This window comes from Callorhinus ursinus, unplaced genomic scaffold (assembly GCF_003265705.2).
Source record: "Callorhinus ursinus isolate GAN/ISIS: 27379988/994484 unplaced genomic scaffold, GSC_fseal_2.0 scaffold2, whole genome shotgun sequence".
In the NCBI taxonomy this organism is placed as follows: Eukaryota; Metazoa; Chordata; class Mammalia; order Carnivora; family Otariidae; genus Callorhinus; species Callorhinus ursinus.
In genome coordinates, this window is record NW_027397064.1 from 92,546,226 (window position 1) to 92,572,762 (window position 26,537).

The 26,537-nt window shown below is 45.7% G+C and overlaps 1 protein-coding gene across 4 annotated transcripts in view; it reads right to left on the reverse strand.

The window, feature by feature from the left end:
* MGAT5 (alpha-1,6-mannosylglycoprotein 6-beta-N-acetylglucosaminyltransferase) overlaps positions 1-26,537 on the reverse strand; it is a 327,769-nt gene that overhangs the window by 16,390 nt on the left and 284,842 nt on the right. For all 4 annotated transcript variants that reach the window (XM_073884745.1, XM_073884749.1, XM_025857052.2 and 1 more), the window contains 3 exons: positions 21,922-22,068; positions 13,669-13,785; positions 7,170-7,244 (listed from right to left, as the gene is read on the reverse strand). In XM_073884745.1, coding sequence (XP_073740846.1) covers positions 7,170-7,244; positions 13,669-13,785; positions 21,922-22,068 — 339 coding nt within the window. The remainder of the gene's footprint in view (positions 1-7,169; positions 7,245-13,668; positions 13,786-21,921; positions 22,069-26,537) is intronic.

A 26,537-nucleotide genomic window follows, 5' to 3' on the forward strand; every position in this document is an offset into this window, starting at 1 on the left:
TGTCCTGTTGTAACCATACCTGGGCTACAGTGTCCTGTTGTAACCATTCTATTTTATTATTAGTTGTTGTTCAGTTCTTACTGTACTTAATTTATAAATTAAAACTTCATCACAGGTATGTATGGATAGGAGAAAACATAGCATATACATGTGGTACTCCCCGAGGTTTCAGGCATCGCCCACAGACCAGGGGGACTACTATGATGCTTAAGTGTTCAGAAAAGTACCTGAGATAAATAACACCGTCTATAGGTTGGCTCTTACTACATGCAAGGGACTCTTCTAGGCCCTTGGGTACTGGTGAAAAAAAAGGAACCACCAAACTTCTGCCTTCATAGACCTTATATTCAATGAGAAAGAAAAAATATATATATAATATGTTCAAAGGTGGTAAATGCTCTAGAAGAGAACGAGGTGAGGAACAAGGATTGAGACTGCTGGGGGAGAGGGTGTCCAGATAAAGCACCACTGAGAAGGGGCATTTGCGAATAGACCCAGAGACTTGCAACTATCTGGGAAGAACATTCCAGGCAGAGGCAAACCAGGATCAGAGGCTGTGACAAGGGAGTGTCTAGCAGGCTTCCAGAGCAGCAGAGAGTTCCACGTAGTAGGAGCTGAGAGTGCGGGGTAGGGGCCAGAAGCAGCAAAAGTGGGGTCCCGGAGGTCCCACAGAGTCACTGTACACAGCTTTGGCTGTTAAATGTTGAGGTCAACATTTAAAGAATTACAGAACAGCAGAAAACAGATGTCCAAACAGGATGTAAAGGCCACTTAGCTAGAGTAGGTAAATGATTAACTCTGTGGGGATGGGCAGTGTGGCAGTGGAAGCAGTCAGAGAAGGAAATAGGGACTTCTGGGCTGGGTTTTGTAGGCTGAATAGGAGCTAGTGGCTTCCCACAAATAAGAGTGTTTTGCAGATAGCTGGTGCACAATATAGAGCTGTTGAACTGAATTGAATGGTTTTGGCATTCTGGGGCTTTGACAGTAGAAGCAGAAAGGGACAATATTCTACCTCAGAGAGGCTTTCTACAGCCAGGATGAGATGTAATAATCTCCAACCTGGTTAACAAGGCCACTTAGAACACAGAACATCTGCATTCCTCTCCAACGATTATTTCACCCAGTCACCAAATTCCCCTAAATTTCACTATTCTGAAATTTTCCTGCACTGACTCTAATAAGAAACGTTTATTGTTAACAACTTTAGGAGAAAAAGCAGTGTTTGCACAAGTGAAGACAATTTACTGGGGAACAGAAGGGAGCTGCCTTTGTCACGAAGGCCAAGTCCCAGCATGGAGAGAATGTGGCTCCTAGAAACAGCCAAAGAGCAGAGAAGATGATGGGGTGCTGCCCCCCGCCACCCCACCCCCCGGGGTGGCGGTGCTAGCCTGCCCCGCTCTCCTGGTTGTTTGCGAAGGGATCTCCTCCACAAATCCTATAGCCCCACCCAGTCCCCGGCAAATCATTAATAGAGTTACTACGTCCATGACACAGCAGGTGCAAGTGGGTTTCAGCAGAAACTGTGTGCAGCCAAGAAGACAGGTGCAGATACAGGTCTGGGGGCAGGATCTAGAGGAAGTAAGGCCAGGAATTTTGGGGGAAAAAAGACAAAAGAGAAAAAAAGGAAGGGACAGGTTCTAGGCCTTGAAATTGGAGTTTGGGCCAAATTCCGCCAGCTATTTGAGAGGTAAGAGACACGTTTATTATTTATGTCATAGCTGGGAGATCCAGGGCCTGGCACAAAAAAGGTGTTCGATAAATACTGACTGACTGGATTAAAGACATTTCAGTTGCCCACTGGTATCTCCCATTCTCGGCCTGTGCTGTCCTCAAAGGAGTGAACTTCGTCCCCAGGTGGCCGCTGGGCTTATGGCCAGCAGTGGGTGTGGATTTGTGTCTCCACAGGCACAACTCAGGAGGTGGCTGAGACGCTGAGCTGTCGAGACCCATCTCTGTGGATGATCTCTACACATGCAAATCAAGAAGCCAACAAGCTCACTCCTAAAGGAGTTAGCCCCAGACCTCTCACACCCTCTGACACACATCCATGGGCGTGGGAATGTTCACACGCTCTTCACACCAGCCCGAAGGTGGGAACGACACCCATGTCCGTCAGCTGGTGAACGCATAAACAAACACTGGCATATCCACACAGTGGAACACTATTCAGCAATAATAAGAAGAATAATAATAGTGATAAAAGAAGTACTGATACATGAACATGCATGAACCTCATGAATATCACGCTGAGTCAAAGAAGCCAGCAACCACCTGGAAAGGCAAATCTCCAGAGACAGAACACAGAACCTCGGATGCCTAGGGGCTGGGGCAAAGACTGCAAATAGGCACAAGGGAGGTTTTTGGGGTGACAAAAACTATAAAACTAGACTTTGGTGGTAATCGCACACCTCCATCAACGTGATTAAAAAATTGTTTAACTGTATGCTTACATGGAGTGACTTTTATGGTCTGTAACTTACACCTCAATAAAGCTCTCTAAAAAGCATACCTTGGTTGGGTGTCGGGTTCCGGCAGCAGCAAGTAGCTGAGGCTTCCTGAGGACCTACTCTGTGGCAGGCATTGCTCTTGGCCCTACACCTGAGTTAATCTATCGATTCCTCCATCAGCCTTTCGGGGAGGGTGGTGGTATCCCCACTGCACAGAAGCAGCAACGGGACAGGGAGGTTAGGAACCTGCCCGAGATCACAGAGAGTGGTGGTGGAGCCAGACTCCAGGCTCCAGCACTTACGCATTCCTCAGCCAGTGTCTCTGGGATCAGGAATGGCTAGGCCAACAGCAGCTGTCCACTTCTCCAAACAGCAAAGCCAACCCTGTCCCCTTTTCAGTGCCTCTTCCTCTTCCCCTGCAACCTGTCTCCTCCACCACCACTCCTTGCTACCCTGGACTATCCGGATTCACTACCGGGCTTGTCCTTGCATCTAGAACACTCGCTGGGGAGTTCAAGATGGGCTCAGATAAGCCAGATTTCCTAGGAGCTGAAGCTGATTCCACAGTGGCTCTGAAGGTTAACTCCTTTTTCCCTCCATATCGCCAGAATGCTTTTCACATGAATTATACAGCTCTTTGCAAAATAATGTGAGCATAATCATTCTGTACATTTACAGGATCTTTACAGGAAGTACAGAAAATAGGAATGAGGGACATACGCATGGTTTTCAAAAAGCAACCTGAACATTGCCATTCCTTCAAAAGAACACGTTCTATACTCTCTGGCCTGAGGCAAATACCTAAATCTTTCCCAAGAAATGCATCATGAGAACCTTAACAGGCCTGGACACTCAGGTTAGGGAAGGATAATGCTCTTGATCTGAGATTACAAGGGATTTTTGCCCCAGTTCCTTCCCGGCTCCTGGAGAGAGCACTTCTTACAGAGCGCTGACTTGGAAGAGTACGCAACTCCAATCAACATTTCCAGTACAGCAAAGCAATGGTGGTGTGGGCAGGGCAGGGGCATTAAGGGAAAAAAGCAAGTGGTTTCCCTCAATCAGGACTCTTTCCCACTGGGTGAGAGAGCCCGGGATTGGCTGGGTATGAGGTAGACTTCCAGCGGTCAACCGCTCAACGGAACACTGAAGCCCGGGGCTTTCTCAACTGCTGTCAATTGGCTTCCCCTGGCTCCTGTGGCCTTGGGTGAGGATGATGGACAACCTTGAAAAGGTTCTGAGATAAAAGCTTCCTTGTTCCCCTTGCAGATCACACGGAAGACTCTGAAGGCAGAGATCAGCCTAATTAGGGCTACAGCGCTCCTACAGTTCCAGGGACGGGAAACTTGAGCTGCCACCAATCTTCAGAGCTCGAGGCTTTCCGTTCACACCAGAAACACCCTTCACTCCAGTCTCCCTGCTCTTTGATGATATTCTAGCTGCAAAAATAACGAACACCCTGAGCTCTAAAATACTGAGACCTGGAGAGAACTGTTAGAGGCTAAAGCCCCAACCTGTGACTCAATGGGGTCTTGACTTCCCACCTCCCCTCTAAAGCTGGGGGAACATTATGGCTTCAACAAATCCCTCCAGGATTTGTGAGGCCTGGGATAAACTCAAAATCGGCCTCTTTCTGGCTTGTGTAGCAGCACCGAGAGAATGCTTAATAGGAAATGACCCCCACACAAGGTTCCTAGAAGGATTTTCCTAAAATACCAATCTGAGAGTCTCACTGCCCTCATCCTGCATTAACACCCTTGAGCTTCCTGTTGTCTCACAGTCAAACCTGCATTTTTCGGCCGAGCCTCAGCATCTTCTCATGAAGTGTTTCCTCCTCTAGCCCTGTCTCTTACATCACATCTCTTAGGTGACAGTTAAATTTCCCATACCTCACCATACTTTCTCTTTTTTCCCCCAGGCCTTTACATCTTGATCTGTACAGTCCTTCTCATACCCCCTCAGTCTGCTGTCAGGGCTCATCTTCCACAAAATGCTGCTGGACACCCTCTCCCCAACTCTCCCCCTTCCCCACTCTGCAGGCTGAGTGGTGCGATCCCTAAGCATCCTGGTGACATCACTGTTACAGGGCCCAACCCTATGGCGGTGGCATTGCCTGTGGGCCTGACTGGCTTCTCTGGGAGGCCCGAAGCTACCTGAGAATGGAGACTCATCCCCTGACATCTTCCCGACCCCCCAGCCCAGTCCACAGTGCACTCTAGCTGACAGACATTTACCCAGTGGACGGGGGAATCAACCATAGCAGGCAAAAGAGAAAGCTCTGGATTTCTGAGAACTGTGGGCTCTGCAGGGGTCTGTGCTGAGGAGCTAGTGGGCAGCTCAGTTTTATCAGCGTGTATCCCAAATCATAAAGTCCAAGATGAGCTTTCTGGCTCCTGGGACACATGAATGAAAAGTACAGGCACGTGCACACACTCTCCTTCAAATGGGAGTTACTGTGTACCTACTGTGTGTCGGGCATGGTGCTTGGGGTATGGGGGTGAATGGACCAGGGATGCTCCTGCATTATGGAGCATTATGCCAGGTCACTGTGGGGAATGGCACCTTCCTGTTGGAAAGGAAAGCTGGTAATAGATTTATAGACAACGGGCCACATGAGAACTTTAAAGGACTGGCTGTGATTCAAGAGTCTTCAGATAAACTTGATAAAGAGTCTTCTACGTGGTGGTGAGTAAGCATCTTCCCTGAGAGGAAGTGGAGACAGGAGAGGAGGAAGTGGGTTTCAGAAGCGGCTTTGGGGACCCTGGTACAATCTCAGCTTGATTCCTGTGATGGTGGTAAGAGGCAGGAGAGCTTAAAACTCCCTGCCAGAGGAGAAGCAGCAGCTCCTCTCGGCACCTGCAGGAAGGTGAATGAAGGCGGGAAGTCCAGCTCCACACACCGGCCCCTGCCTGCTAGGACACGCTTGCGCTCAGACCAAACCAGCATCAAACCCGGAGTCCACAACGTGTGAGCCCACGACCGCAAATCTCGGTCCCCATCATCCAGAGCGTGGGGCTATTCGTGCCACCTCCTGGGCTGTGAGGACTGAGTGAGACAATGCACTGGGACGTGTTCAGTACGCACTGCAGTGCAGTCGGCACGTAAAAGATTGCCCGGGTTAGGGTGCTGATGTGGTCACCGTCAATCAAGGCACTACATAAGATTGAATGAAGCGATGATTCAGATGCTTAGCTCTTGTGGTAAAGTCGGGTGAGTCATATTATACTGTATTATATGACATCACAATATAATTATACACTGTGATAGGATACATAATATCATCTATTAGGTAATCAACAATATCAGTTTGCATTTATGGAGCACTATGCGCCAGCCCTGTTCTATGCACTTCCTGCCCTAAGAGGTCTCCTATTGCCCTTATTCTACAGGAGAGGAAACTAAGGCCCAGAGAGGCTGAGTAACGCACCCAAATCATAAAACCAAAAAATTGTGAACTCAGATGGCAGGGCTGCAGAGCATGGCCTCTGGCCATGAACAGGCACCCAGAATATCAGACACGCCACCCTGAAGCCTGTGCCCACTGCTCTCCCTCTTCAATAGCAGCATCCAGGACTGCCCAGGGCTCTCCAACCTGTCGCCGCAAACCTTCCCTTAGGAACCTACCTGGGACCTCCAGTCTACACCTACTTACATTTTTAACACACCATTGCTATTTCAGCCTGCACAGTCCTCACCCCCTATTGTGTAAAGATCTTTTGATCATTCTAAGACACTCTGCTTTGCCTTTTAAAAGGAGACCCCTGTTCCTGAAATGTGGTCAAGGAGTTCATACTGCCCTGCCCACAGGGGTTCTGAATCTGTCTATTTGTAGCTCTGAGCTGCTTTTGAGGACTAAGGAAACAGAAGGATGCCAATGGTGCTCTTGGCCTTTACTGCCACAAGCATAAGCCAGAGTTTGCAAGCTCTGTTGGGGGCGGTGGACTCTTGGACCCCCCACCCCACTTTAGCACTGAAACCCTCCTTTTAGCTGTTTTATGCTTAGCCTTCATGTAAAGTTTCGTTTGAAAAGGGGTCGTGTTTGAAAAGATATTTGAACACCACTAAAAAGTCCTAACATATTTGGAATTATTGAACATGTATTAAAAGAATGCTCAGAAACCCCTGGTTTCAGCCCCTGCCGTTCTTAGGGTGGGAGACGAAGATCAGGCAGGACCAGTGAACCATCTCTCTGCCCTCTCCCCACCCAAGTCCTCGCGATGTCCCTCCGAACCCATTCAGGGCACAGGTCTGATGGTTCAGGAGGGCTTTACCTTGACCATCCAGTCTCTCCCATTCGAAGTTTCCATTTTGACCTTCCACCATCATAAAGAACATTCTTTTTTTTTATTTTTAAGATTGTATTTACTTATTTGAGAGAGAGAGAGAGAGAGAGTGTGAGCACAAGCAGGGGAAGCTGCAGAGGGAGAGGAAGAAGGCTCCCTGTTGAGCTCAATCCCAGAACTCTGGGATCATGACCTGAGCCAAAGGTAGATGCTTAAGTGACTGGGCCACCCAGGTGCCCCCAAAAAGAACATTCTTAACCCAAGGACAGACTAAGTCCCTTGGGTGACCATGATAGTGCATGCTTCAAAATTCCATCAAGCCATTATCCAGCTTCTGGAGTCTTCCAAAGCAGGAAAATAACCACAGAAACACGGTGAGCTCTTAGCTGTTCATGAGAGCCCCCTGGGGTGATGGGATAAAAGGGCTTCTGAAGAGCCTTACCTGTTTTTCAATGAAAGCATTAATTCTCTGTAGCATTCCCTCACATGTGAATTCGTATGGCATGTATGGCTCAATCTGTGGAAATAGAACATGGTATCATGAAAGAGGAGGACACAGAACCTAGGACACTTACCCAGTCCTCCCCTGATTCACGCACACTCACGTGCCTCAAGAGGGGCTACGACTATGAACTCGGATGTCAACAGACCTGGGCTTACAGGCTCACTCTGTTCCTCACCAGCTGTGGGACCCTGAGCAAATCACCCACCATCTCTGAGCTTCAGGTTCTTCATGTGCCAAACAGCCGAGAGAGGAAAAATCTACCTCTTTTAAGCTGTTGGTGAAGGTTATGTGAAAAGAAAAAAAAAAGTAAAATGCTTAGTTTGGTGTCTAGAATACAGTAGGCATTCCCCAAAAGGTGGGGAGTATCACTGGTTAGAGGTTAAGCTCCACAGGGCAGGCTCCATGGCCGCGGGGCTGTGGGGCTCACGGAGGAACACAGCAAACACCTGCGGCATGGGTGCGTGCTCAATGTTATGGGAAGGGCACGGCATGAGTGGTTAAGGACCCAGGATGGTGACAAAAGCACTGGTCTGCACTTGTAGGTGAGGTTAGCACATACCTAAAGAACTTGTGGGGCAGAAACAGAGTCACAAAGTGCCACAAAGAGTTCAGCCAAGGGGCCCACGAGGCTATAAGGTCAAAGCAGACTTCCGCTCATGCTGGGCTTTTAAAGCCAGCTAGGATTCCAGCAAGCCAAGATGTGGAAGCCATTCCAGGTAGAGCGAGTAGTAGGAGGTGAGACAGGCAAGAAGAACAGCAGGTGGGTAGAGCTTGGGACTGCAAAGGCTGGAGAGACAAGGCTGGGAAGAGGTTCACCGGATTTACACAAAAGGATTTCTATACTGAGGAGCCCAAGCTTTATTTGAAGGCAGGAGGAAATCCCAGAAGGTGCTTCTCTGGGGTGGGGGAGGCAATGTGATCACTGTTTGGACCCCTGGGGAAGGCGAAGACGTGTGGGTTTGATCTCTGCTGCACACTGTGTGTGCCAACACTATGAGGCTTGTGTTTTGGGGGCATCCAGCAGGCGTTACCAATCCGAAATGGAAATTTTACTTTTGCACTTGGGACAAAATCATTAGCAATCTAGTCTGACAGCTTCAGAGAGCCCAAGGGCACCTGGGAGCAATAAGATAGAGGGCCGTCGCTTAGGCCTACACTTGCCCATCTCAGATTTACAGGGTGGAGAGCTGGAGAGAACACCTGTGAGTTGAGGCCTGTGGAAAATGGGACAGTGGACAGAGAAGTCATCCTCCCGTGGGCAGCCAAGCAGCTGGGCACAGGGCACCTCCTCCCCTTTTTTGGTGTCGATTCACACATTACACGTGAACTCTTCTTTAACCATGACTATTAATTTCATAATATATCTTCAAATCCACAATCATATAATGCATCACACAGGTTTTATCTCAGCCATCCCTGCCTACATCCGTCCAGAGAGAGCTAAAAGAGGCTGAGCCATAAGTATGATACTATCGGGGCAGGACTACTCTGCAAGAACGCAGGTCATCTCGCTCCTCAACAGATCACCTCAGAAGAGCTCAAACTACCTAGAAAACTGACTTCAATGTTGCATGCCTGCTCCTTCTCACCCTCAAGCTTTTGCACATGCTGTGCCCTTTCCAACCCAGACATAGCTCTTCAGACCAAGGGCAAAATTTTTCTTTCCTTTCAAAGGATATTTATTTACTCAACCTGTGGGTGATTCCAGCGGCTTACTAGGACTGGCCTACAGATAGGTCTCCTCTCAAAGGTTCACAGAAGGAACAGAAAGAAACCACAACAGAGGACTTGGCATATCAGGCTCATTTACGTGGTGACAAGTAGAATTTCTGGAGTGAAATAACCATTGGTGGCCATCTGTCATGACATCAACAGATCCAATTATGTGGTAGGAAGGAGGCTGAATATTCAGGGGCCATTCCTACAACTTATTACAAAGGGCATCCTTTAGAAATTCTTTAGAAATGGAAATGAATTATCTGAAAGGGCAATAAATTATTTCAAATGCAATAAATACAGAAAAATGGCTCTTCCTTGTGTTCTCCTACCAACTAAACCCAATTTAACCAAAGGGATGCTGACTCATTAATTGCTTGGTGGCCTATTCACTGTTTTAAATAATATGAAGCCAAATGATTTTCCTATAAAGGAAAAGCAAACCTAAATAAATAAATAAATAAATAAAAAATAAATAAATAAATAAATAAATAAAAAAAATAAGGTAATTGTATTCTTAAACCACCCCTGCCAATGGGTTCCACTAGCCATCCTGCTGTGGACAGAAACAGGGCCCTTTGTGTGGGAAAGTTCTCCAGACTCCTGGCTTTGGATATAAAAGAACCTTGGCAAGCCTCTGAGGTAGGAGCTATTGTGGGGACTGGGGCAGGGGGCCTGGGATAATTTTCTGCATGATAATCCTTCAGGAACAAGTCAAGGCCTCCCTGTGGAATGGAATGAAAGGGAATGCTGAGAGCACATCCAGTTATGGAGAAACCCAAGTGGGGCCAGTTGTGGAGAAACAGGAAAAAGGACAGCTACTCACCTGGCCACAGGAAGGAAGCCTGTAGGCTACACTGTGTACTTCCTGCTGGCCCCGGAAACCTTCCATTATCTTCCCACCTTTTCCTTCCTTTTCTCTTTATCTCCCTTCTTGTGAGATGTCCTGTCTCTTCTAGTACCCGCTCACTGCTCTAAGTCCGAGTACAATTCCTACAGGGAACTAATCTCAGAGATCAGCTGACCCTGGACAGAGGTGGCTTGGCATCACTCAATGAGAGGTGGTCTTAGAAGGTACCAGAAGACCAGAAGTTGGGTCCTGTCTCCTCTATCTACTAACCAGAGGATTTTAGGTTGGACATATTCTGCAATTTCTCTTGATGATTCCAAATGTAAACTAGGTCATACCATTCCCCTGCTCAAAACTTCCCGTCATACTTAAAATAAAAATCCAGAATTCTTAGCATGACCTGTTTTAAAGGCCCTACACATTCTGCCTCCAAGGGATCTTTTTTATGGTCTCCATTATTTCTGATGAGAAGTTGGAGGTCTTTCATACTGTTATCCCCCTAAGTGTAATAAATTTTTCTCTGGCTGCTTTCAAGATTTTTTCCCCTAATTTTTTGTTTTTAGCAGTTTGCCAATGATGTATATTTGTTTTTCTTCATATTTATCTTGCTTGGAGTTCACTGAGCTCCCAGGATCTGCAGGTTGATGTCATTCATTCATTTCAGAAAATTCTTAACCATTATCTTTTCAAATATGTCTTCTGACTATCCACTCCTCCTTCTGAGATTCCAATTATACATAAATTAGGCTGTTTGATATTGTCCCATAAGTCTCATATGTTTTTTCTTAATTTCATTCTTTTTTCTCTTTTTGTTTCAATTTGGAAAATTTCTCTTGATAAGTCAGTATCTTGATAAGATATTGATAAATTCACTGATATTTTCTTCCACTGTGTACACTCTGCTGATAAGGCCACTGAAAGAGTTCTTCATTTCCAATTATTTTTTCAGTTCTAGCATTTTTTTCCTTTGGTTTTGAGAAAAAGTTTCTAGCTTTCTATTGAAATTCTCCATCTGTTCACATATACTGTCCACCTTTTCCACCAAACCTTCTAATATATTTATCTGAGCATTCTGAAGTTGCTTTCTAATAAATTCCAACACATCTGGGCCATCCCTGGGTCTGGTTTTAATGACTATTTCCTCTCTTAATGATGGGTCCTTATACCTTGCCTTTTTGAGTGTCATGTAATTTAAAATCTTGTAATTAAACATAAGAAAGCCTGGAACTAAATTTCTGACCCATTTCTAACAAGCGTAAGGATTTTAAGGACAATAGTTTTTGTATTAATCTCATTACTTACTTAACCTCTCATTCCCACTCATATCTTTCCCTTTACTTCTTTCCATATTTCTTTTCCTTTCTAAGTTTTATATTATCTTAACACAGTAGTCAAAAAGACCTAGGCTTCAATCCAGGTTTTACTACTTACTAGCTGTGTGATCTTGGGTAAATTACTTAATTTCTTTAAACCTCAATCTTTTTATCTATAGAAGAATTATGTGAGATAACGATTAAATGAGGTAAGGCTCATAAAGATATAGAGAGATTCTAGATGTGTAGAAAGAGGTTCTCTCTACATAAGAGCTACTATTATAATTACTTTTTTTCTCACGTGGTCTTGAATAATTTTTGGAATAAGGTGGATAAAGGTCGATCAGAGTTTTAAAATGTAGAGCACTAGAGGTTCCATGGAGTGAAGAGAGTCTATCTCATGTAGCAATGAGCAAATACAACTTAGTGCCTCACTCTGTGCTTTCTGTATCAAGCATTCCCATTAGATTTTTGTTTGACAAAAGGGATCTATTGCCTAAAAAGTTTTGTACTCCATGATCCAAGATTTTCTGCCTCTACGTTACCTTTTAAGTTACTTATTTTTCAAGGGTATGTGCACTTAACCAAGTGTTGTGAGTTGAATTTATGTCCCTCAAAAAGAAAATGCACAAGTTCAAACTCTCAGTAGCTATAAATGTGACCTCATTTGGAAATAGGGTCTTTGCAGATGTAATCAAGTTAAGATGAGGTCCCAATTAGACTGGGCCCTAATCCAGTGTGACTGATGTCCTTCTAACAATGGAAAAGACAGACAGATAAATAGACCCAGACACAGACACAGACACAGACACAGACACAGACACACACACACACACACACACACACACACACACACACACACACACACACACACACACACAGGTCAAGGTGCTGCAGCTGCAAGTCAAAGAAAGCCTGGGGCCACCAGAAGATACAAGAGGCAAGGAAGAATCCCCCACTACAGGCTTTGGAGGGAGCACGGTCCTGCCAACATCCTAATTTTGGACTTCTAGTCCCTGAAACTGTGAGAGAATAAATTTCTCTTGTTAAAGCCACCAAGTTTGTGGTTCTTTGTTATGGTAGTCCTGAGAAACTAATACCCTAAGGGACTCAGGGACTCAAGAAAGAAAGACAGAACCATCAGCCTCCATAGGAATGACTCTCTGGTGGTGAAGCTCTGGCTGTGTGGCAGATATTCTGAGGCAACCCAGTGGGGCCACACTCTACTCAGCCTCCTCCCCTTTACTCACACTGTGCCTTGAACCCATGTCCTTCTGGGTCCACTTCTCAGTTCAGCTTGGCAAATTCCTACTCTTCCTAAAAGACTTAACCCGGTGCTGCACTTTCCAGAAAGCTTCCCCCAATGTCCACTTCTCCATCTTTTGCATGTTGTTGTTGGCACTGAACACATCCGGCAAATACTTATCCCTCCCTCTCTCAATCCATTAGGTGAATCACTATGCTGGGTACAGAGTACAGCAGTGAGAGAGACATATTTCCAGCCCTCATGTTGCTGACAGTATAGTGTAAATCCAGACTGTTGATCACAAAAATAAGAATATTATATCTATAATACTAATAATGACTTAATAAAAACAACTAAACACTCACTATGTGGTAGATTTCCACTTAAGGGCTTTATATTCATTATCTCATTGACTCTTTACAAATACCTATATAGTAGGTACTACTACTTAAAGAGATGAAGAAACTAAGACTCAGAGGTTAAGTAACTGCCTGAGGGGACGCTACTAGTAGGTGGTAGGGCTGGAACCCCAGCCCCAAGCTAATTGCAGCCCGTACTCCTTACAACCATGCCTATACCGCCTCTCCTAAATAACTGTTAACAGAGTATCGTGTTCTAGTAGGAGGAGTACAGAGAGCAGAATGCACCCAATAGTGTGGAAGGCAGTCGGGTGGGTTGGGAGAGGTTAACTTGGTCCATCCCCACTGGGCAGTAAGCCTCCTACAGGCTGGGAGCCAGCCTCAATTATGTTTATGGAAGTGAGTGTCCCCTAAAGTGGCTCAGAGGGTGCTCTGCCTACAGTAGGTACTTAATAAATGTCTGCTAACTTGATCAGGAGAATCCAGAGATGTCAGTTACTTATAAATACAAAATTCCATTAAGATGTTCAGGTAAAAAAAAGTCACATGAATGAACGCTATATAAAAACATTTCCCAGTATTTCCTTAATAGCTCCTTAATATACTTACTTTTTGGTAGGGGAACAGGTTTGTGTTTTCTGATCTCTGTGAGAGCGACCATCATTAAGCAGTGAAACAAATGTAATTCAACCTCCTACTATTGTATCTGGGACCCAGCAGTCATGCCAAAATGTTCTGGAGAATCCACGCACACAGGGGCACCGGCTCTGTTCCCACCCTCCAGTGCACCCATGAACCCTCCCTAGGCCAAATCCTACGCTGTGGCTCTTTTCTAATCTCAGAGTTAAGCTGACGTGGAAATGTTCTAATCATTCGACCAGAGGGCCTGTGAGGCTTTCCACACATTTCAGTTCACAGTACAGATGGGGAAAAACGGAAAAAAAGACACAACCTTCTGACTTAAAATTGCTTTCACAGCATCTCCCACTTCCTCCTGATTGCTGAGGTCAACCGTCCAAACGTGGGGCTGGCCGATGAAAACTTCAGCATAAGGATGCTGGGATGTCAGCTGGAAGAGAAAGACAAAGCAGCTCAGTCTCACGGTTTTTTTTTTTTTTTTAAGCCTTCCGTGCTAGATGAAGCGTTATGCTTTTTATGGCATTGTATTTGCGTAGCTAACAAGACATTTTTGTCCTTCCTTGATGATCAAAACCTCCTGACGACCTGTAAGTTGAGAACAATGAAGGAGTGAGAGCCCCACATCTTGAACCCCACTTGGAAATGTCAAAACTGGGTGCCACAGTGGCTGCTACGGGTGGCTCCGACCCCCAAAGATGCACCAAGATGCAGTGGAACAGTTAACTCTTGGTCATATCCCAGCCCTGAAAATCACCTTGGTCAAACCAGTATCTGTTAACAAGACACAGATTAGGACACACAGGTAAGCATGAGAAAATTATCATGAAGCCAAAAGCTTTGAAGTCATAGGAAGATGAGTAATGACACATGAAATGTGAAGAAAGAGCAGTAAGACCACCAGAAAGACAGAGAATTTTGGAATGGTTTCAGGACGAATCATTAGCATCATGTTGGAACCTTAATACTGATAAAAACAATCCGGATTCAGCAAAGCCCTAAATTCGGAGGTTTTATTTTAAGAACAAAGGGTCCAAAGAAACCCAGGATGAAAGCTGGTGACTCTCCATTCCTGAAGGGTCCTTCCTTCGATAGCTAAATTTACCACCCAAACTGGCTTCCACCTTTATGCTTGTATCCCTTTCAGGGAGTAATGGGGAGGGAGCTTTCTGGACATTCGTGAGAGCATTTTCAGTTCTCCCAAAGACTGGGGGTGCGGCCTTGAGCTGCGCCCAAACCTATGACGGAGGACCAGGGGTTGCAGATGGCTCACGAGGCGCTACAGTCCTGCACGAGGCGGGCCGTCCGCTCCCCATTCAGCTTCCACCTGCCCCGCAGGGCTTCCACATGGGTCACAGAATCCAACTCTTTGGCACAGTTTTGATATACATTCAGTTTCCCAGGAATGTAATTACCATGTAAATCAAGGGATGTTTGTACTCTGTTTTCTTAGGAACTTCACCCATAAGCTGTTAACCACTTTGGAAAAATCAGGGCAGCCGAGTCAATGTCACTCAGATGAGGCGAGTCTCCATTACAACATACCTGAATCGGTCTGTATTTGTAGCTCTCACATGAACGGCAATTGTATATGTATGTATACATATATATATGTATAGGCACTTTTTATTTATTTTTATTTATTTTTTAAGGATTTTTTTCTAAGATTTTATTTATTTGACAGAGAGAGACACAGCGAGAGAGGGAACACAAGCAGGGGGAGTGGGAGAGGGAGAAGCAGGCTTCCCGTGGAGCAGGGAGCCCGATGTGGGGCTCGACCCCAGGACCCTGGGATCATGACCTGAGCCAAAGGCAGACGCTTAACGACTGAGCCACCCGGGCGCCCCTGTATAGGCACTTTTTAACTTAGCTTCTCTTTTATAATATCACATATAAGCAACCATAAGCCTTTACCAAATAAAGGCTAACCATACTCAGCTGAACGTTTTATTCTTCTTAAGTACAAACTTCCTCACGGTAAGGAGGAATGAGACATGTTTTCTGCTACAGCTCTTGGGTACGGCGTAACATTCCTGGACTATATATACATACCGAAATACGCATTTCCTTATTGCAAATTATTTTCCTTTATGTTAGAGCTAGGGAATTATTCTTCTTTTTTTTTGAAATTACATATGTAGGCAGGGTATATTATTTATGAATTTTATTTCAGGACAGAAAAGTAGATCTTACAATATATTTGTGGGAGAAATACAGGTGTTGGGTCTGGTAGGGTTGAGGCTGTTTCTTTAGAGGTGAAGCTGGTTCTCTTTTTCTTCAGACTCCAGTATACACAGAGGATGGGATGATTTAACTGGCCTCTCTCCATCTCACTCCGAGCCACCATTCTTCGTATTCTACCTCACCAACTGTGTGCGCGCAATACTTAGGGCAGGAAACCCAGAGTTTAAGTTACCGGGCCTCAGCTCCCAGCTGTCACTGGTACCCTCTCTCATGGAAATCATGATTCTCTCTCTCTCTTTTTGAAGAGTTATTTATTTGAGAGAGAGGGAGAGAGAGGGGGAGAGGGAGGGAGGGAGGGGGGGGGAGAGAGAGAGAGAGAGAGAGAGAGAGAGAGAGAGAGAGAGAGAGAGAGAGAAAGTGGGGGAGGGGCAGAGGGAGAGAGAAACTCTTAAGCAGACTGGCTGCTGAGTGTGGAGCCTGACGCAGGGCTCGATCCCAGGACCCTGAGATCATGACCTGAGCTGAACTCAAGGGCCAGACGCTTAACTGACTGAGCCACCCAAGCGCCCCTGGAAATCATGATTCTGAGGAGAAAATATCCTAGACTTTGCTCCTGCTTCCTATGCCAGAATTATGCCCCTCGCTGGCCTGTTCAGTTCCCCATTCTTCTGACACGTACCCTCTTCCTTTGCTCAGCCACGTGTTCAGTGATAGAACCTACAGAGGGACCACAGCCCCTCATGGAGCTGGGGAAGCACCCTTTTCTCTTTTTTTCCTCTCAGCACACGTTTTAGATTCAACACATATCAGTGAAGCCCCTGGCTGGCTCAGGCACTGTGCTGATGACCCACATATTCATTATTTATCACGTTTCTAGTGTATCAATCAGGATTTTGAGATTTACAGGGGTTTACAATTCTGCAAGACCACACAGCCAGGAAGTGGCAGAGCAAATTCAAATTGAGGTCCTTCAACAACGCATTAGCTTTGGATGGAAAGGAAGATGACAATTTTACAGTACCTACAGGGTTCTTAAGACAAAGGCAAAAAGAAGCCCGAAGTAAACTCCAGTCTTTTAATCACGCTCCTAAAACTTGCCAAACTAAAAAAAAAAAAAAAAAATCCCAGGATTGAATTTACGCCTGCAGTAGAGCTTTTCTGAAGACGAGCAAAATGTCACCCCGTTTTCACTTGGTGGCCTGGAGAACAAGCTGATTCAATCTTCCAGTGGAATCAGGGGGTAAATTAAAGTTGCCATCAATGTCACTATGCAGCCACTTACAAATTGGCAGTCTCCCTCCCCTCCCCTTTATAAGGTCCTTGCTTATTTGCAAGGTTGCTCTAAGCCCTTGGAAAATACAGAATGCCGAGCCATTATCATTTTATTCATTTACATTTACTGAGGGTTACTTAATTTTAACGAGTAAGGCATTTTGTAATTCATTATTTCCCCTCTGAATGTTATGCTCCTCCCTGTTAATTTATTGAGAACCGTCTGATCTGAGCTACTTCATTGTATATCAATCAGTAAACTTACTGGAGTATAGTTTGTAAAAGTAATGAAAATCTTATTAAATATGAGACATTACTACAGAGCGGCTATTAAATTTCTAAGGAGAACCTGAGTTCTCTTTATGGAAAAAAACCCTGAAGCCAGAGAATTTCTAATGGTTTACAAAATGTCCAAATACTGATTAAGAACCTACTAATGTGTTTCCCAATATAAAGATAAAAATCCAATTTATATCACATTGAAAGTATAACCTGAACCGACCACATTACTTAAGACATATGGGACTTTTTCCCTTGAGTATACATCGTGGTTTTAAAAATTGGTCCAATGTAAAAGATAAAAATAAGACAAAACTGTCATGTAGAAATTTAGACTTTTTGTCTCCAAGGCAAAGAAGGGACATATATGCAATTTATACAGATTGATTTATATGGATCAATTGTTGCTTAACTGGGAAAACTAGCAAGGGCACAAAAAATAGCTTTGTAATTATGTCCACTTTGCTTAAAATTTTTCCATTTGCAGAATAAAAAAAAGAATAATTGATTTCTAGGGATTTTTGACCCTTGGGCTTCTCAAGGACTGTTGATAGCACTCTCCCAATGAAAAGCGGCTTTGGTTAGGGGGATTTTGTGGCTTTTGTGGGCTGAAAAAGCAGAGTGGGTGGCCCACCTGGCCTTGAGGTCAAGTTCACTGGGTCCTCCCAAAGCTGGCTCCCAGCCTGCTCTCTGCACCGTCTCCCGCCGAGAAGGAGACAGACATCAGATGGAACCTGCCCTCCTGCATAAAGCAGAGTGACCTTCTCGGGATTTCCCTCCAACTCATCAACATTCATGCCTTTTAAGCTTGAACCCGACCCCCATCTCCTGCTTTCCCTTTATAGCACAGCTCTGCCACCATCCCCCTTTCAGTTAACCCAGCACATTCTCCACCTGGCACGATTCCAGGTTGACACTCCCTCCTCGACTGACTTCGCTATTTCTTTCTGTATCAAAACCCGAGCTCCTGGAAAACAGGAAATGGGTCTTGGTAAGTTTCCCCAATGCAGCAGCTAGTACCCTGGACCCTGTTGGGGACACAGCGCACATCTGTCAACTGACCTTTGGCATCCCAGCCCTCCTGTGGGAGCCCAGGACTGATGGAACCATCCGTGTGAGGTCACTTTCAGAGCAACTGAGAGGACCCCACAGTGTCATTCTAACTAGAGTCCCATTTAAGCACAGGCAGAATCATCTGAGGGGATGGGAGGAACCAAGCACCCGGGCGGGGGGCGGGGAGCAGCTCTAACGCCTATTCTCCTCTTATGCCATGAAGAATGAAAAGCCTCCACCACCTCACTGCGAAGCACATTACTAAGTGATGACAATGGACAGGAAATGATGAAAATCCTTTCCTCAGTAACTTAACACTGGCTGGTCTGATCTCAGTGACATTACAGCACTCACTGGGAAATGGACTGTGTATGAGGGTCCTCATTTTTTTTTTTTCAGGAAAAAATAGTTGTAACAAAGTGTCATCAAAATCTTTAGAATTACTAATAACAAAAAGGTGCCAGTTGCCAATGTAGTCTAAGATACTTTTGACTGATCATTTCCCAAAGGCTCATATATAGAAACAGCAATGAGAAAAGACAGGTTTCTTAGCTCTTCACGTATTCAAAAAAAATCACAATGAGGGGTGAACCCACCATTAGAACTACCATAATAACTGTTGTAGGCAAGATCTGCCGACACATGGTAAAAATAAATGGGCAAAAGTTTGAAGAGAACCAGAACTATTTTCATAGTTTCGAAATATTTTTTCCAATATAGAGAAAAATAGTAACTTTATAGTGAGGAAACCCAGCAGGCACTACCTGAACCAGTAATTAAGAGTGATATCATGCCCCCCCCTCAGATATGACACACTGAGAAGGCCATACCACTTCTGTGACATTCTTGCTAAAAATGCGTCATCTCAAACTAACCTTTAGACAACATCCATCAAATCCAAAGTGGGCAAGGGCCTACAAAAAGGCCAACTGGGACTCTTTCAAAGTGTCACGGTCGTGAAGGACAGTGAAGGACTGAAGAAGTGTCACAGACTGGAGGAGATTAAGGAGACACGGCAGGTAAATGCAATGTGGGGTCCTGGACTGGATCTCAGAACCGCAAAAGGATGTTAGTGGAAAAAAATGGCGAAGTCCAATTAGACTGTAGTTTAGACAACACTGTGATACCAGGGTTCATTTCTTAGTTTTGATAATTGTACTGTAGCTTTGTAATGTGTTACCATCAGAGGAAGCTGGATGAAGGTGTTAAACACAAACTCTGTACTCTCTCTGCAACTTTTCCCTAAGACTAAAACTATTTCAAAATAAATAAAAAGTAAATTCCAATAACTCCACTTGTACATAGAACGAAAAGCAAGAACCCAAGTAGATACCTGTACACAAATGTTCACAGCAGCATTATTCACGAGAGAAAAAGTGGAAACAATCCAAGTGTTTGTTAACAGATGAACAGATAAATAGAATGTCGTGTATTTATAGAACGGAATATTATCCAGGCCTCTACAAGGAATGAGATTCTGACACACGCTATGAACCCTGACAACATCATGCTAAGAGCAACAAGCCAGTCATGAAAGAATACCGTCTGATTTCACTTGCATTAGGCACCTTCTAGAAAAGGCAAATTTAGAGAGAATATAGGTGAGCGGTTACCGGGGGCTGTGGCTCCGGAGGGGAGAATGGGGAGTTGGTGTTTAATGAACACAGTTTCTGTTTCGGACGATGACTAAGTTCTGGAGGTGGGTGGTGGTTATGGTTGCACAAGACTGGGAATATACTTAATACCAGTGAACCATACACTTAAAATAGTTAAAATGCTAAGTTTTCAATTATGTATATTTATCCCAATAGAAGTAAAAAAAAAACACAAAATTATAAATAATTATTCCAATGTGGGCAGAAAGGCACCTGGGGGGCTCAGTTGGTTAGGCGACTGCCTTCAGCTCAGGTCATGATCCTGGAGTCCCGGGATCGAGTCCCGCATCGGGCTCCCTGCGCAGCGGGGAGTCTGCTTCTCCCTCTGACCCTCTTCCCTCTCATGCTCTCTCTCTCTCATTCTCTCTCTCTCAAATAAATAAATAAAATCTTAAAAAAAAAAAACAACAAAAAAAAAGAAAAACTTCAGAGATTTCTTACACCTAACTTAAAATGTAGGGATGATTTATTGACCCAAATTTTCTATCCTAAACTCTATCCTAAAAGTTTCAAAGAAGTCAGACACACGGTAGAGCAGAGATTCCTAAACTGAGATGTTCTCATTGCTGGGGAGCGTCTCTTCAGATCATTCCAAAGAATAAGCTGTTCGGTGCCAGGCTGAACACTCCTGATCTGTGTACTGGCGCCTCCCCCAACACCTGGCACACAGGTGTGCATTAAGAATTGCTGAGGAACGACTTCGGGGCGCCTGGGTGGCTCAGTCGTGAAGCGTCGGCCTTCGGCTCAGGTCATGATCCCAGGGTCCTGGGATCGAGCCCCGCACCGGGCTCCCTGCTCTGCGGGGAGCCTGCTTCTCCCTCTCCCTCCGCCTGCTTGTGTTCCTGCTCTTGCTATCTCTTTCTGTGAAATAAATAAATAAAATCTTTAAAAAAAAAATTGCTGAGGAACGGCTCCCTGTAAGGAAGAATTCAAATGTACTGTATTGAGCAGAAGGAAAAGCAAGCGTGCAAGTCAACACACCCACAGTTACCCCCTGTCAGAGGTTGTATGGGCCACAGACTGTCCTTTTTGAAAGGATTATCTATGGATCTCAATCCTCTTCCTCCACCTCCTTTGGCCCTTTCTCCAGTGGTCAGAAAAAAGCATTCTCAAAATAATAAGCTCCGTGAATTGGTAAGATCTCTGATCAATGAAAAATGATCATTTGGGGGAGGGGGTGTTCAGTCGACCCAAAAAGGTTTAAAAGTAGCAGAACTGAAAACCGTGCACTTTAAACACAGTGCTGCTATACTGCAGCTACATTATGGGGGTTCACCCGGGTCGTCCCCCAGGGGAAGGCCCCGGATGACAGGGGTGCTACCAGGACTCCAGCTTGGAGAGGCTTCCTCCTTGGGAGCAGCCCACAGAGCCACAGAAATAAGAAGAAGATCAATCTTATGGTTTCTTGCACACACCTGTTTCTGACTAGATACAGAAACACCACCTTGATCACCCACATGCTCTAAATGACTTGTTGATTGCCCCAAATCGAATCCAACTGCCTTCAGTGGCGATTCATCACCTGCTGTGGATTTTTTAAGAGGATCTCTGAAAGCAATTCAAATAAGGCTTCTGCCAACAGTTCGAGCAATGGCAGGATTAGTTCTCAGGATGGTGCCCAAGGACGGAGGCTGAAAATACCAGGCACGTGACTTCAGTTGCCCATCATCTGTCTTGTCTCTCAGGGTGGACAGCGAAGGACCCCCACGACATACTCTCTATTCCCCACAGCCCATCGTGGAGAGCACATTCTTCAAAAATGCCTGTTAGCCAGTGGATTTCCTTATTCCATAAACTCTAGACGTTCAAAAAGTCAGAGCTCAGCCACTGAGAAGGCTGGAGAGGTCTGTGTGAATTAGGGTAGAGCTGAGGCAGAGTGAAAAGATGCCATAGTTCGGAGAGGGGCAGAAGTAGATGCAAGTCTTGGCTGTGCCACCACCTGGTTAGGACAGGGCATCAGCCATTCCTCCTTGAGCCCCTGCCCAACCCCTCTTCCACCCAGCTATGTTAAATGATGTTGACGATACCTACTGTCCAAGGCTATGAGGTTCGAACAGGCCCCTAGCCTTCAGTAAGTAGCTAGTACTCATACTGTTAAAAGAAGGATTTTTTTTATAGATGCTTACCTCTCTCAGAGTTGGCTTGCCAATGAAAAAGTCTGTGTTTTTGCTGCTTTTGGGTGGGCTGAACTTGGGATTCAGAAAAGCACATCCATTTGCAATGGCCTCCAGGGGAGCTGGGCCCTCATAAGGGAACCCGAGTCCAACAAACAACTGTAAGACAGAAAAGCACACCATATATAAACACTTCAATCAGGACTGGCGTCCTTGGCTCACAGGGGGCTATTCTGTGCTTCATTCCCACGTGGAAGCCTCAGAGACTCTGGAAGGTTCCCAGACCCTGGGGGGGTGAGGTGAAGAGAAAGCAGCTCACATCAGGAGCTGAGAAACAGGACCGGGGACCTTTACAGGCCCAGGAAGCTGCTCAGCTCATTATGTTCTCCTCTGCAAAAAAAAAAAAAAAAAAAAAGTAAAGAAATGAGCGTGGGGACTGAGGGAGAGGTGAGCAGTTGAGGGGGTAGGGACGCAGCAGTATTAAAAGAATAAAAAACAACAACAAAAACCAAGACCCAACAATAATCTTTCTGTAACTCAACAGGAGACATGACTGGAAAAACACTTGCTTAACTAAACAGAAGGCTTCTTCACTGAACCAAAGGAACAACAGGCCCTTTCAGGGATGCTGGGCGGGGGGACAGAAAGGTCACTTGGCGGTTTGATTACAGTTCAAATGGAGCTGCTTTAAAATGATGGTAGGTCGGTAAACACAGGTTTTCATAATGGGGTTTTCACTGGGGGACACCAACAACTTTGTTTTTATCTCCCCCTCAGCGGAGGGGAGAGGGTGCTGAGTGGCTCCACTGGTCAGGCGGCTTCCCTCCCCGGCAAGCACACCACGCGCGTTCCCCACGGCAGACGGTAGATGGCAGCCAAAACACACTCTCCAAGCCCTCCTGCAAACCCAAGCTCCGAGCTGCTGGGACAAAGGGGCCTTGCTGCAGCTCACTGGCAATCATTTCTGGGTCCGAAACCGAAACAGCATCTCAGGGAAATGCCTCAGTGCAGCTCTTCCCCTCGGGACCCTTCACAGTGCTGGAGGGCTAGAAGCCATCGATGGCAGGGTCCAAGTCTGGCCTTGGGGAGGTGTGAGATCTCCCTACCGCACCAAGGAGCCAAGGCTGAGATCACTCAGCCTCAGGAGACACATCCATCACCAAACGATAACGGGGCCCCACGGCACCGTTCCCTTCTGCCATCACGCTGACGAACACCCATGCAGCCAGGCCCCGAGAGTGAAGGATATTGGCAAAGTGGATACACGGCAGGCCTGATTCTCCTTTCCTGGGGCCCTCTCCCCAGTGATTCTGTCTTTGCGGCTGCTGAAATGGAACGCTTACTTAGAATGCTTCCATGTGGAGAGACCTGAGTCCCAGCGGCCGGGGTTCCCTGGGCACCACTGACAGACGCAGGAAGTTTGTGCTGGGCACTCAGTTTCGGGACTGAACACTGAGCATGGCCCATGCTGGACATACTGTAGCCCCCACAGGGATTTTTCTGGGACAAGAAACAAAAACCCCAGGTTTTTGAACTGTATGTTCTTTTGCACAAAACAGGGCACTTAACCTTTGTTTGTTTCAGAGGAATAACCTTTCATTTCCTGTAAACTTTGAGATGACCAAATATACTGCCAGGGACATCCACTGGAGGAGTTGAGGAGAGCAGCTGTGCGGCCAGCAGAGCTCCCACTGACAGCCGGGGGCACTAGCCCTTGGGCAGAACCACTGGAGACATGGGTGAGGAACACCATGTTAGTAGGAGCCTGGAAGATGTAGAATATAAGGGGCATCTCCACCACCACTTGGAGGCCCTGTTTCTGGATCTTACTGTTATTTTTTTAAAGATTTTATTTACTTATTTGAGAGAGAGAGAGAGAGAGAGAGAGAGAGAGAGAGAGAGGCTGGGAGGGAGAGAGAGAATGCATGGAAGGAGGGCAGAGGGAGAGACAGAATCCCAAGCAGACTCCCAGCTGAGCTTGGTGCCCGACGTCATGACCTGAGCCAAAATCAAGAGTTGGACTCTTGGGGCGCCTGGGTGGCTCAGATGGTTAAGCGTCTGCCTTCGGCTCATGTCATGATCCCAGGGTCCTGGGATTGAGCCCCGCGTCTAACTCCTGGCTCAGCGGGGAGCCCGCTTCTCCCTCTCCCTCTGCCTCTCCCCTTGCTCATGCTCTCTCTCTCTCAAATGAGTAACTAAAATCTTTAAAAAAAGGAGCTGGACTCTTAACCGAACGAGCCACCCAGGTGCCCTTGGATCTTACTCTTCTTAAGTAGCTGAAAGGAATGAGATTATCAGAGTGAACTTAAGTATGTAGTGTGTGGCCTCAGCATGCGGCTCAGGGGTGGGGATGGGGTAGGATGCCTGACAGCAGCAGAAGAAATGGAAGGCAAGAGTGGGAAGGACTCATCCCAAGACATCACAGCTTTATTAAATATGAAAAATCCAGGGTTACCATCCTTCAGGCTTTTGAGCTCTGCGATCCGCCCTCCCTATCAGATTTTGGGGAGGATACGCAGGCTCTCCAGGGGAAAGATGACCTCTCTCAGGTTGCAGGAAAGCATAGGGCCTCCAGATCCTTTTGACTCTGAGAAGAAAGGTGCTGGAAGATGCAGACGGGGGGCTCTGTGGGTTTAACCAGAGACCCAGAGCCCACAATGTGTCCTGACCTCTGAAAATCAGGGCCTGCCATGAAGTGCTGATAACTTCATCAAACTTAAATTGCCAAGAACTTCGGAGAAAATGCAGGATGCACAATGATTATTTAAATAGAAAGTCCTGGAAAAAAATTTAATTAGCTCCTTTAGACCAACCAATCTGAACCCATTAATTAAAAGGATTTGGGGCTGTTGCTTAATGGACTTGAATGTGACCTAGGTTTAATTATATCTGAATAACAATTTGCACCGTCTCGGCTGCCCTGCTGGCATCGAAACATCTCAGTACACAAAAAGTAAACATTTCGGGCTAACTCTCCAAAGCCTCACAATTTGAGAATGAAGCTTAAGCAAATACCATACAATTTCTTGGCAATGAGTTTTCTTGTCACGCTAATTAGGATTGCAGGAAATGCACAACTCAGAAACACCAAAATAACAGTTCTTTGTCATTTCTGTCAATAAGCAATTTTTCCTTGCTTCCTGTGTACTCAATACCTGTGATATTATAATGGAGCAGACAGATTAAGGTCAAATAGCACTCTTGAGGTTTGAATCACAAGAAGGGTAGGCAGAGCGAGCTCCTCACCAGCAAAGGGTAGCCCTTAAACTCCTGAGTCCCATGGCCTTGGCACACATGGGTGTCTTCACCGTACTAAACTTCCTTCCCCCCAAGTCCCCAGCTTCCCCAGTACTGTGCTACTTACAGACATCCTCAGCATGCAGGCAAGAGACACAGCACAAGAATGCATTCAAGCACAGCTTCACTGTTCGAGAGGAAACTGGGCATATTTTATTTATACTTCATCTGGTCTTCAGAAGCCCTGAATTGAATGAGGGTATTCCAGATGACGGAACATCGTCATGGCTGCAACTCCTTCCCATCAATAAGCATTTCTAAACCCAGGGATTACATGCTCTACAATTAAATCTCTGAACTAATACTAAGCAAGAGAAAACGGATGAAGCACCAGAGATTTTATTCACAGCACAGGATTGGGACATTCCTACACGTCCACAAACGGCTCAGTAAAACCACTAGGAGTCTTACCCTGTGTGAAAGGGAGAAACAGAATTGTTCTAAACCCCTAACTGGAGCAGTTAACAAGGAATCCTTTCAACATGGATCAAAGTGGTTCTTAGGAAGACTCCACATGAATTTGGTCAGTTTCCAGTCACTCTTGATGGGGAACATCAAGATAATCCAAAATAGAAGACATGCGCACCACATAAGCTTTTCTGACTAGCGTGACCTAGCTAAATTGGTGGAGTGGCTCAGAAGGGAGTTTGAACAATGAATCAATCTTAGCTTATCCAACAAATTGAACGCTGGCACAAAGTGATCAGGACAATGTGGGAACTGACAGCACAGGGTCTAAACTCAGGCCGACCAAAGTTCAAACCCTGATGGCCTCACTTCCTAGTTCTCTAACTGTGGGAAATTGTTACATGACTCTTCCTACAGATTAGCTGAGGTCCATTATAACGTATTCTCTCCAGCTACGGGACCTCAGTCAAGGTTACACAAGCTCTCTAAACTGTCTTGTCATGTGTAAAATGGCGCAATAGTGCTTTATTTCATGGGGCTACTGAGGGGATTAAATGAGATATTTCATGGAAATGATGTATTCCAAAGGTTTGGCACTGAAGTAAATGTTCACTGAACAGGAGTCAGAATCCAGATTCAACTTCATGCAGCTGCACACACACATGACCTTGTACTGTTTAGCTAGAGCTTAGGTGTGCCTGAGTTGTGGTTGTGCGGTTTACAAGATGCCTGGCACCTGCATGTGTATTTGCAAGTTCTCCCTATTCCATAAAGTACCTGGACTAAAAAAAAGGGGAGGGACATCCATCAGAAGAGTGAGGAGACATGGGTTATGGTGGCTGCCTCGTGGAAAGGCCAGTCCCATGAGCCATGTACTATTGCTAACCTTGTTTCTTCTTCATATAATGATTGGGAATCCCCCT